This window comes from Sceloporus occidentalis, unplaced genomic scaffold (genome assembly GCF_023333645.1).
Source record: "Sceloporus occidentalis isolate IW3139 unplaced genomic scaffold, rSceOcc1.0.p SCAF_1, whole genome shotgun sequence".
In the NCBI taxonomy this organism is placed as follows: Eukaryota; Metazoa; Chordata; class Lepidosauria; order Squamata; family Phrynosomatidae; genus Sceloporus; species Sceloporus occidentalis.
This window is the reverse complement of record NW_028316981.1, coordinates 139,375,180-139,387,873: the sequence shown is the minus strand read 5'-3', so window position 1 is coordinate 139,387,873 and position 12,694 is coordinate 139,375,180. Positions and strand designations below refer to the sequence as shown.

Genomic DNA, 12,694 nt, shown 5'->3' with positions numbered 1-12,694 from the left:
AATTCACATAATTTGTCTTTCAAGCAATAACTGCCTGAAATATTAAATCATCTGATCTAGTTTAGATTTATTTATTTATTTATTTATTTATTTATTTATGGAATTGAATCTCACTTTTCTCAAAAAATGAGATTCAAGGAGGCTTAGATCCATTAATTCAATGGATATCGATTAGTGGATTAATTTAATCAATACACACAAACAAAAACTGGAATTTATTCAGAAATCCAGTAACTGATTCCAGAACACAATTGATTGTTAAAAAGAATTACAGTACCTCCTTTTCTCCAAACTGTATTTCTGACCATTCCTTCATTCTTCCGTCATGTACTGTAAATTCTTTATTCACAAAATAAAACTGGCGCAACTGCTGAAAGAAGCTTTTAATATTAGAAACAGTCCCACTTTTTAGTAGACTGAAGAGGTTTTCCAGCATTACTTTGGCTGCTCTTCGTTTTCCTTCTGCAATATCTCTATGTGACAAAAGGTTCTTCCTTCTTCTAAATATGCTTTCAGAGGGCTTGGCATATATTTGATCATCATATTGGTGCCAATCTATTAATTTTTTTAAAAAAAAATCAATTATACTTCACGACAAGGCACAGTACTTTCACAATCACAATTTCAGCATCTGAACTGCTGAATATACTTTCAAATCTTAATAGCTGTGTGTACAAACATGCATACAGACACACAGAATGTATTACCTTTTCTCCCTATTTTTCCCTACACTCCATTTCATGCTCCATTTGATCATCCATCTGTTTCTTAACACCTCACCCTGATAGCAAACCTACCCCCCCCCCCCAAACACACAGAGAAGATGCTAAGAGCAGATGTAGTGCCAAATCAGGACACTAAATTCTGCAGCAATCATGGCTGTTGGTTCTTCCTAGCTTTTTCAGTGGTTGCAGCCTAAGGGTGCAATTCAAATTTACTAAAATGGCCCAATCTAATCTGAACAGACATTCAGCAAATAGAGCTTTATTGAATCCCAAACCCACTCAGCCTAGGGGGTGTTGGAAATTATTTAAGATTGTCCAGGCTTGGCTTTATAACTGGGATGGAGGAGGTGTTGATCTAGCATAATCTGGCTCCACCCTCCCTCTCCCTTTTCCTACTAAATGATTAGTTCATCTCAGCTGGCAGAACAGATGTGCTAGTAGATTTCCCTGCCAGCTGATCTCTGAAATATGAGAGTTATAGACCAACATTATCTAGGACCCCAAATTTATCAACTGGTAGCTTGGAAAAATTAACTAGAGCAGCCAAGAGGCCTTTCAGTATACAATCAATTCTGTCAGCTGCTGCATTGTCCTTTATGCCTTTATTTTGGCAATAAAAGCTTCTCCATGGTTGGGATTCTACTTACTTGGGTAGTACAGAACTTTCATTTCTGGTGTACAGTGCTATCAAGTTTTTTAAAAAATACAAGAAAGAGTTCCTTACCTGCATCACAGAGGTCATCTGATTTTATAAACAAACAGCGATTCACATGGACTCCCTCTGGAGATGGTTTGTGAATATATTCATAATCTTCTTTGTTGCCAGATTCTACATAATACTTATAGGGAATTGGTCTATCCATGCTGTTCTTTGAAATGGGCACACGGCCTTCAATTAGGTAGCTCTGCTTACCAACATTTCTGTTATTTTAAACAAACCACATTTGTATACACTTTAGCAGCAAATAATAACAATAGTCAATCAACCAGTTAAAAAAAGATTTGCAACAAAAGCAGAAAGGATAGCACAATCTAGTTCAAAATGTCACTGCTGTTCCTTGAAAGATAAGTGCCTAGAGTACATAGTGCTTCTAGACTATATATGTGTGTATACCATCATGAAATTAAAAGGAACAGACTGATGAACAGACACAGTTTTACTTCATTATTTATTGTACATTCAGGGTCAGCTATGCTATTAAAAAAAGTTGCCTTGGGCAACAGATTATGAAAACACCTGTCAGATATTGGAACTCAAAGCTATAGGTACAGCCTACTCTGCAGCTCTAAGCTACCTTGATATGTTCAGACACTGTTATCATCTAAATTGTCACAAAAGATAAAAATAGATAGCCCTGAAAATATTGATTTTTATTTTCCTCACTAATGCTTACCCTAATATGTCTTTTGGTAGAGTTCTGTGTTTTGGGGCAGGGTGTACAGCTAATCTATTTCTGATGGCATAAGGAATAAATTTGTGGTCCCTATAATAAAAAGAGTCAGTATTGAATGTTTCTTATGTCTGTATCTGCTTAATGAGTTTTTTCTAGTGAAGCTATTACCCATAACCTTTCCATCCATTTCTCTACTACAAGTTCTTTAGCCAATTTGTAGTGCAACTGGGCACTTACTACAAAGGGTCACTCTAGAATGTAGCAAAGAAGAAATCCACCAATGGTTTATATCACATTCTCATCCAGGCCAGGTTCAGAATGTAGCAAGTTGGGGAATGGGGGGAGATGAGTAGCACTGATTGAAATGGAGAAGCTGCAACTGGTGAAAAGACTCGCCCACTTCTATCACTTTACTCTAGATCACAGAACCGTGAAGACTGTTTCATCAAGAAAAAAAAACCACAAGCTTCTATGGGGTATTCCCACTCAGGGTTTAAAGCGACTTATAATGCAGCGACTTATAAATGCAGCGATTTAAAATGCAGCGATTCTAAATTTGTTTTTTTTCCCCAATCGTTCACATGTGTGTCGATGAGGGTAAATAATCCAGGTTAAATTACCTCTCTATCATTCCCATTGTGAGTTTTGCTTTCCTTTATCTCCAATGTAAGCTTGAGGAACTCCAAGGTTAGAATAGAGATCTTGGACAGAGAAGTGGGAGGGGGATAACACTCATGCTTATCCATTTTTTTTAAAAAGCATGTCAGGTACATGATATCTTTGTGACCCCTGAATCTAGAGCATCCTTGAGCAACCAGAATTTTACTTACTTTGAGAAAGTCAGCTCACAGATATTGTCTATCCAATCTGCATATCCAAAAATCCCTGCTGCTTTAATGAACACCCTGTGCGTCTTAGGATCTGGTTTGAACTGCTCAGACAGTATAGCATGGAAATATACTGTAACATAATCTCCATAATTCACTTCTCTAAAACAAAGAGTATAAACAAAGTTAGCATAACTTATTTTGCAGTTGCAAACAATCATTTTGTTGAACTCACAAGGTGAGAAAGACAGGAAGGGATGTTTTAAAATACTAATATTTGTTGTTTACCAGGTTCTATTTGGAAAATTTTACTGATCAAAGTGCATACAAAACCTCACTAACCATTGAATTTTGAAAATTAGGCTGTATTCTTATACCACAGTATTGGGGAACCACTTATATGGATTAAGCAAACTAGCCCAGAAGCCCATACTTTTTTCCTGCAAGGGACACACTTAAAGGAACAAAGAGGAAGAATGGAAGTGAGTCACAGTGTCAATGTAAGAGCACATTGAAATAACAGTTGTATACCTGATCCCTATGTGTATGAGTGGAGTGAATAATATGCAGGAGGGATGTTTCTGTGGATGACAGAATGATCTCAGTTACTGAAGAGCCAGGTATTATTGGATGGAAATCCTAGAAAACTCCCTCAGCATCCCGCCTGCAATGCCTGTATTTGAAGAAGGACCCATATGGTCTCTAGCTTTTTAAGGACAAAAAACTTTTCTTAGGCAGAGTTCTCTTAAGAAGTCTCTATAACGTAAGGTTTGGAGATAATTTTATGTGTTCTACTAGGTAAAAACAGACCTTTCACCTTTGACACCATTCAATATTTCATCAGAGAAAACCAAATTTAGCAATCCTGGTTTTTGAGAGTAACATATCTGAAGGAATTTCAAGTGAAGAGTTTCTTCACAAAACATCTAGGGGTAGCCATGTTGGCCATATAGCAAATCCAATAACATCCAAACGACACCTTTATTGAACCAACCCAAATGCACAACTATATAATTGTGCATTTTGGTTACACCAATAAAGGTATCATTGTTTGGATGTTATTGGATTTGCTAGATGACCAACATGGCTAGCAATAGATGTTTTTTGGATTCAAGATACAGCATTTTAGCTGTCACAGGGGAATCCTAAAGAGAGAGGCAGTGGACTGGGACTTTGCTATTTGAGGCTTCTGCCTCCAACAAAGGTAAAGCAATTTTTTTTTCTGATATTGGGATTGGATTGGCATGCTTTACCTCTACACCACATAAAGTTTTCCTGATGCAAAACATGAAGACTTCTTGAGAAATTCAATGTTTTCTACCTACAGAGGAGCCTGGGGCTTCACAAAGGAAGAAGACAAGCTGGATTCCAAGGAAATATCTTCTTTGGATTGCAAGTGGACACTAAATTTCTTCATAAGCTTGCAGACATATCATAGTGCATTGGGCTTTATTAATAGTTCAAATCATTACAGTAAGACAACTTGCACAATATTAATTTACTTTGTAGTCATTATTTAGTTTACACAATTATTTTTCATATGTAAAATATTGGATGTTAAATTGGTTTGCTTTTTTGCATGTTTGATAATGTGGTATCTATTTAAAATGTATTAATTGGGAGTTATTTTGTTACCTATGAAACAATTTTTTTACAGAAACTTCGCTTATAGAGACTGATTCCACAGAAATTTCTCTTAAGGGACTTAGAAGTCTTTAAACAGAGTCTGGATGGCCATCTGTCGGTTATGCTTTGATTGAGAATTCCTGCATGGCAGGGAGTTGGATTGGATGGTCCTTGTGGTCTCTTCCAACTTTATGATTCTCTTCTATGATGCCCCAAACCTTCTGCCCCTTCGACTTTTTTGCTCTGCCTGCCCAGCAGTGAAAACAGGCTTACCATTTGAAAGTCAACTGTTTTCCATAACTATTTAAATAACTTTAGATTCATTGGAACTTCATGTATTTTCTCTTCCAAACAGAAATAATTCTTTTAAAACTCTTGGTCTAATCACATTACATTTAATATTGTTTACTATAATACTTCATTTAAGAAACACTCAAGGCTATTATACCTTGGTTCTAAATTTTCCTTCTTGTCAGATCCTTCTATTAGACTTGTTGTTTCTTCTTTCTTTCCCCATTCGGTAAAAGCATTCTGTAACACAAGCATAACCCGTATATGAAAAGAAGAATATACATATAATCTATCTTCCACACAAATCTGTATTAATTATTTCTGAGGCTGAAAAGGCAGGGAGAAGTTTATGCATTCCCACTATTGGGAGTATTGTTTGCTGATCAGCAGTCACTGAAAAGTCACTGGCTGGGGTCCTAAATCAAATAGGCCGAGTATAACACTCCACCTGTACCATTCCATGTTCACCTCATCTGAAACTTCTCTCTCACCAAAGTTGTCAAATCCCAGAAGGGGACACTTCTGTTGCTTATCAGTCAGTGGGAAGGGGAAGGAGAAGTAAGACATGTCATACAACTTATCTTGGCTCAGATTCAGTACACACAGTACATTCAGGGAAAAACAATGGCAGTACAGTGCAATCAATATATTGTTTACTGTGCTAGCCAAAGGCCATGACAAAGAGCTTTTTAAAAATACACAAAACATGTAAGATAAAAAGTACAAGAGTAGAAAAGCACAAAAGACAATCCCATCATTCAACATATAGTTAATGTTATTGCTAATATAATGATAAAAACATTTACAGCTATTGGCAAACCTCTACTTTGCCATCCAAAATTGCCATGGAAATTCAAAGTATTAAACTGATTTTTAATACTTTGAATTTCCATGGTAATTTATGGCAATTTTTATTTAACTCTCTCTTTCTAATCTTTGCAGCCAAGGCAAAAAGGGCTACTTTATGTGTTACACTAGGGGTAGGCAACCTGCGGCCCGCGGGCCGGATGCAGCCTGGCGAGGCCTTGGGACCGGCCCCAGCCCGGTCCTGCCGCCGAGGCCTTTGGCCTCTCACGCACAGGGGCAATTGTCTATAGACGCCTCAGAAACATGCATTTATATTAACATTTTTTAAAAAATCAGCAAATTTTTTTTGCGTGTCCTCCACTTTTTTAAAAAAAGTGTCCACCATTTGAAAATGTTGTCCTACATTTGTCTCGGTTTATTTATTTAAATTTTAAAAAAATTATTTAGTTATTTATTTTTTGGCTTCGGCCCCCCAGTTGTCTGAGGGACAGCAACCCGGCCCCCGGCTCAAAAACACTGCCTACCCCTGTGTTACACAATGGTTAATATCACTCAAGAGAAACTAAACCAAATCTACAAGAGAGTTCCCACTTCCATTTGTCAACAAAAATTTTAGGAATTTCTCTCCAGGATCACTGGTGAGGACAAATTGGCATGTAATGCACAATATCCTCCACCTGATACTGAATACAAATACATAGTCTGTTTTCAAACACTTTGTTATAGTGACCATCTAAAACTGCAGTTGGCATCACTTGAAATCGTAGTTCAGTAAAGGCAATAAAGGCAATCCTTAATGGAGATGGCCTGAGTTATTATTCATGCCAAAGACAGAATTCAGCTCAGGGAAGAAGTAACTGTGTAGAGGAATTTGTAAGTTTGATTTCCAATAATGATTGTTACACATTTCCATGTAACACAATGCTAGAAGACTGTCGGTTGATAAAGTGGCAATTTGTTTGCTTATCTGCGTACTGTCACTCTTCTTTTAACTGATGGGCAGCCAGATTCAGTACATTAAAAAAAGCTGCAGGAGTTCCACTGAGAAGGGCATAAAGTTTTCAGGAAAAAATTGTTATGTAATATTTCCAAGGCTTTACAAGTATTGATATCTAAACCCCACATTTATGCACTGTAAAGCATCTATGCAGTTACTTTACTACTGATAATTTTAAGGGCAGATCCAACCAGCTGATCATTCTGATTTTAATCAAAATTTATCAGTGCTCCTATTGTTTGGTCAGCTTTCTGCTTTGCTGCTTCCCTGTGCCATTTGCAAGAGAGAGACTCACTAAAAGCAATGTCCAGATATCCCAATAGGTAGGCTTGTTCTATGATAAAAGCCCTAAATGGCTTGGGCCCGAATTACTTGAGGGAACACTTCTCCCTACACAATCCGCCCCTCACTCTCAGAATAACTGGGAAGAAATCACTAGACTATGTAAATACCAGGCTAGTGACCACTTCCCCCAGAGCATTTTCCGCCGTGGCCCCCAAGTTGTGGAATGATTTGCCGGAAGAGATCGGTCTCATTACCACCTTGGATGCTTTCAGGAAGGCACTGAAGACGGATCTCTTCTGGCGAGCCTACCCACCAAACCTGCTGTAAAATTCTCACCTCTGTCGGTATTGTATGTTTTTTACGGAGAGTCGACCAGCTGTATTGTATATATATTTTTATGCTATGTATTTAATATTGTTGAAATATGTTTTTATTGTTGAAATTTGCTGACTGCTGTAATCCCGCCTCCATCCGCAGGGAGAGGCAGGAAATAGAAATAAATTATTATTATTATTATTATTATTATTATTATTATTATTATTTGTCAAACATATGTTAATTTAAAATCCATTTCCACCTTGGATAGTTTTTCCAAAAACCATTATCTTGGTCTTGGAATAATTTATTGACAAATATTCCTGTTGGCAATAGACACTGAATGCATTCAATAGGTTTTTGAGGCCAAAGTGAAATACAGAAATTAGCACTACATCATTGGCATACATCCGGATGAAGATCTTTCTATTCTTTATTACTAGAGAAGGAAGATCAACTTGAGCTAAACAAGGTGTCAAATCGTTCAACATAGATGTTAAAAAAGAGTGGGTGCCAATAGGCATCTTTGTTTCACTCCCTGAGTTGTTGCAAAAGCTTCTGTCAGAGAACCATTTAAGCACACTCTAACCCTCATTTCTCTGTGACCGTATAGTTCCTGTATCAGTCTTATGAGTCTGTTGTCAATTCCAGAGCCCTGTAATTTCTCCCAAAATCTATTTCTAATGATAGAATCTAAATAACAGATATTGCTGCACCCTCCTGTCCCTTTCCCTCAGAGCCTCCCCCCCCCCCCCCCATTTTCTTCAGTACTCCTCTCTCCAGAAGGATGTGATTTCTATTTGGACAACCTGACTCATCAGCTGTAGCAGTTTGTTGAAAGGACTTGCAGGAGTTGGGGACAAAGGTGCCAAGCTAGGCTGGCCTCTTCCTGTGCCAGGTATGAAAGGCTGGAGGGGACATCAGGATCAAGTTAAACTGAAAGGAGGGAAACCCTGCAGCTGCTGGACAGTTAGTGGGGAAGGGGCCAATTTGTTATAACAGGCTACTTTTGCTCACCCCATAATTTAGGAAATTCAGCAGGCATTGCCAGAAGCTTACCAATACCAATAGTATTTACATTTCTATACCACTTCATACTGAACTAAGTAGTCTCTAAACGTGTAAGCAAATTGCCCCCAACAAGCTGGGTATTCATTTTAGCAACCTACAGAAAGATACAAGGCTGAGTCAACCCTGGAGCCCTTGGATCTGGCTGCAGTGCTGGCATTTAACTACTCCACCATCAGGGCTCCATGTACCAGACCCGTCTTGGTTAATGCCTTGCCCGGGGATGTATCACTCTGGAAACCAAAGAACCCAGTATCCTCTCCCCCTCCTTTCTACACATTGTTTGCTAAAGGGAGTAATTCTATTTAAATACATTTGACTTGTATTTGATGTATTCAAGTTATTACCATTTCATTTTAACCCATAATTAGGTGCCTGGCCTCTCTGTCTTAGCACATGGATATTTATCATCCTGCTCATCTAGCCCATTATAGTCAACATCATTCAAAACTTTTACTGTGTGTGGAAAAATAGCATGGCTTCCGATAATTTAGCATTTGACAGGGGGAGCCTAGCAAATAAAAATCAAGTGTCCATGAGTAAAACTATCAAAATATATTTAAAGACATAGCCATATTAGTCTGTATCAACATACAAAGGCATTTCATAGCACCTATGAGACTAACTGGAAGAAGTGTTTAGCATACATTTTTGAAAGCTTTTATAAGCCAGCAAAATATAATTAAATATATTTAATTTCAATATGTTAGTCACTAATTCTTTTCCTTTAGGGAATTAAAGTTGTCACAAAAAATCTTTGCACTTCACACGACATGTACCCAAATATACTCACTTCAGTCTGTGAGAATAAGACTTCACTATCAAGACTCTCGGACAGAGTCTCTTCTGACTCTTCCTTCTGTGCTTTCTCAGTGGGTGGCTGTTCACCAACAGAAGATCCCAAGGAGGGAGAGTTTTCCACCTCCGCTGCACGTTCAGGCTTCACATTTTGCACTGAAATCAGTAAGTTTTCTCTCTAAGATCAAGATTTAAGCAAGGTGACATGGTGCTATCCTACATGGGGTTTATCACACAGAGCTCCAAACGTTGCGCTTCTGTCACCCAAACGTCATCAAAATGGGGCAGAAGCGTCATCAGTGTGATCATGCCTGGCGCTTCTAAAGTGAAATGGAAGAGTTATCGCCATGGAATCGTCAGTGGAGAAACCCTTTTCTTCTTATTAATGGATTAATCCATTAATAAGAAAAGAGCTGCTTCCCTGATGATTCCATGGCGATTCCATGGCGATAACGCTTCTGTTCCACTTTAGAAGTGCCTGCGGCATGATCATACTGGTGACGCTTCCGCCCTATTTGATGAAGTTTGTCTACTGTATGTGTCTACATGGAGCAGTGGTTTATTCAAGTATTTTACTCCAAGTCAAGTCAAGTCTCAAGCTTCTACCTTCAAGTCTCAAGTTGAGTCTCAAGCCCTTGCAGGATACTTTCAAGTCAAGTCTCAAGTTGAGTCTCAAATCTGGGGACCAACTTTTAACAGAAAAAAAGGAAGTAAGGTGCATTTCTTGGAAGGGAACAAGAAATGCATTAAGCAATGGATATAAGGTGAGGGTTGAGGTCTGTTTGGCAGCCTGGGCCCAGTGCACATCAGAGGTGTCTTTTAAAGCTTTTGAAAACCTTTTGAGGCTCTTTTCACCTCAAGCCCATTGCTAAGGCATCTGCTGTTCCCCTCTGATAAATAGTATTTACATTCTGGGAGTGTGTCTCATCTGCTGCTCCAAGTGAATGATACCAGCAAGTCAGTCACTAAAAATATACAAATTGTGAGTTGGGTCAAGTCAGTGTGTCATTTAGTGCCAAGTCCAGTCCAAGCCGAGCCACTAAAGCAACTTGAGTCTGACTTGAGTGTGAGTCAATTGACTCATTCTTCATCACTGACAAAGAGTCAGGCCACTGGGTCTAACCCCCCAGTAAATGAGTTTGGATTGTTGCTTTGTTACATTAAAGGGTGACTGTGCTTTAAGAAGTACTTCCATTTATTCTAAAAAGAGAATGAAAATATCTAGAATACCAAGATTAAAATGAGAAAAACTGTATTAAAAATAGACTGGCAAAATGAAAAAAGTCAGAAAGATGCCAGAAGTGTCATGTTTGTTGTAAAAGAATATTCAAACTCCATAGTATCTTGTGGTGATACCTTTTTAAAGGCCAACCAGAAGTCCCAAAATTCATCATGTTAGCTTTCTACATAGCAATGTTGTGCACATACAAAAACCAAAAACCCTTGCACAAAAACAGACAGTGTTTGAGGGCGATATGAAAAAAGGATTCTCTGGAGTGGTCACTCAGCACAGTCACAAAGTACAAAAAGTTTGATTGCCATTTTGTCAATTCCATGGGAAAGCAATTTTGGTAGATGGTTTTAACAAAACAGTGTTTGGATGGCAGCCTTGACTCTGTAATAAACATAAAATATGTTGTTTAGCCTCTTCTACTCCAAGGGACAGTGGTGTAAAAATATTTATCTATTTATTAAATATTTATATATTGGACTATATCCTAAGATCTCTGGGAAGTTTAATATAAAATCAGTTAATAGTTATAAAATTTAGAACAGGTAAATACTTTAAAAACATACTAAACAATTTTTTTAGAAGTTAATAAGTTAAAGCAGTTTAAAACCATACATGTGCGCAGATCTGGATCACTGGCCCTAAAATCTTTAATGAAAACCCAAGTTTTAACATATCATCTGTAACAATGGTGCAATGTAGAATAAACAGTCAAGACCCCCAAACATGTTCTATATGTTCTATAATCCAAACACAATCCTGCCCTTTCCCACATGCCATGTTAACAGTCTTGCAGTTCAAACCAGGCCACCCCTATTGCCAAATAAGGTTGCCCCCTTTTTCACCCCTCACCCCATCTATGCTTCTCAAATTCTGAGCTGTTATTGATAGATTATCGTTTTAGTTATAGACTTAGCCATTTCACCTCTTAGGAATGGGGATATACACAACAAGGTGACTTACAGCAATAATATTAACTGACCAACAACAGCTCTAGGATAGTCACAGTATACAAGGGGGAAAATTATGTTCATGAAGAATGGTAAATTGGAAGGGCACCAAAGATCCCAGAAGTAGCTTATTTGTCTGCTGTTCAAATTTCATAATCCAAGGGAGATAGACCTCTGGCCACAGACCTGTATCCTTTGCTGGTTCTAATTTAGGCAAACCAGCCTAGGGACTGTATTGAGGATGTCCTGGGATGCCTCATTCTAAAGCCCCATCTCTTGCAGAGGGGGCATTCTTGTGTATACCTTCACAATTCAATAGACAAGCAGAGAAGGGAGAGAATTCCCAGTGTTAACTCTGATTGAAAATAACAGTAAAGTCAATTGTCTCCCTCGCATCTATCCCAATCATGGAAGTCCAAAGGCAACCTAACCATGTGCCAACTGCATGAGCATTACCACTACTACAGATGTGCATGCATCATGTGGAGATAGCTTCATTGCTTTCATACTCACACAGAGCAAAACCAGGGACCAAATGATATCCAGTGATGTGCCCAGACCCCATGATAACACCTGGCATTTTGGAGACCAGCAGGGAGGTTACTGAGCCACCAGAGAAATGAAGAGCAAATCTTTAATGGAAAGTAACTGCTCCCCATTTAGTGATTTATGGTGAAGGCTGTGAACACTTACATTGTGTGTCGGAGAAAGGAACCAACTTCTTCCCACAGTTACTGCAGAATTTGTTTGATCCATTTTGAGGGCTGTCACATTCAGGGCATTTAAAGCCCCCTTTGCTTATTTGATCCAGAGTGACGTATTTTATAACCTATTTAGGGGTGGAAAGACAGAGACAAATGAAGGGCATTGGGAAACAAGGTTGGGAAACTTATGGCCCTTCCACAGTTTCCATAAGACCCCAGTTTCCATAAGCCAAAGCCAGACAGACCAATGGTGATAGGAGGATGAGTTTGTCAGTATCTGATGGCATAGCAATAGCAATAACAGCATTTACATTTCTGTACAGCTTCACACTGAACATACAGTCTCTAAGTGGCTTGCAATGTGTAAGCCAATTTCCTCCAACAAGCTGGTTACTCATTTTATCAACCTCTGAAAGGATGGAAGGCTGAGAAGACCTTGTAGCCCTTCAGAATCGAACTCAAAACATTGTGGCTGCAGTACTGGCATTTAACCACTGTGCCACCAGGGCATTAAAGGACATTCTCTGATTGGCATGTACTGTATATTCAATTTTGTGTTCAATGAAAATGAGAAAAAAACTACAGTGCTCCCTTTCCTTACATGGGGGATCCGTTCCAGACCCCTCCATGTGAGAGAAATTCCACGTAAGCTCAAGGCCCATGTGCCTGTGGCGGT

At 38.6% G+C, this 12,694-nt stretch overlaps 1 protein-coding gene and 1 long non-coding RNA gene across 2 annotated transcripts in view; both read right to left on the bottom strand.

Moving 5' to 3' along the window:
• The window catches only part of LOC149322311 (E3 ubiquitin-protein ligase RNF213-like), a 156,943-nt gene extending 153,776 nt beyond the window's left edge, over positions 1 to 3,167 (bottom strand). The window contains 3 exon segments of the mRNA XM_089525959.1: positions 278 to 555; positions 1,450 to 1,646; positions 2,950 to 3,167. Of these exon segments, the coding sequence (XP_089382085.1) occupies positions 278 to 555; positions 1,450 to 1,646; positions 2,950 to 3,167 (693 nt within the window).
• Positions 3,168 to 3,487: 320 nt separating this feature from the next.
• On the bottom strand, positions 3,488 to 9,211 carry LOC149322310 (uncharacterized). The gene is made up of 3 exons (XR_016282405.1): positions 9,129 to 9,211; positions 5,021 to 5,103; positions 3,488 to 3,527 (listed from the first exon to the last, which is right to left on the bottom strand). It is a non-coding gene; the product is annotated as an uncharacterized LOC149322310 (long non-coding RNA).
• Positions 9,212 to 12,694: the final 3,483 nt, after the last annotated feature.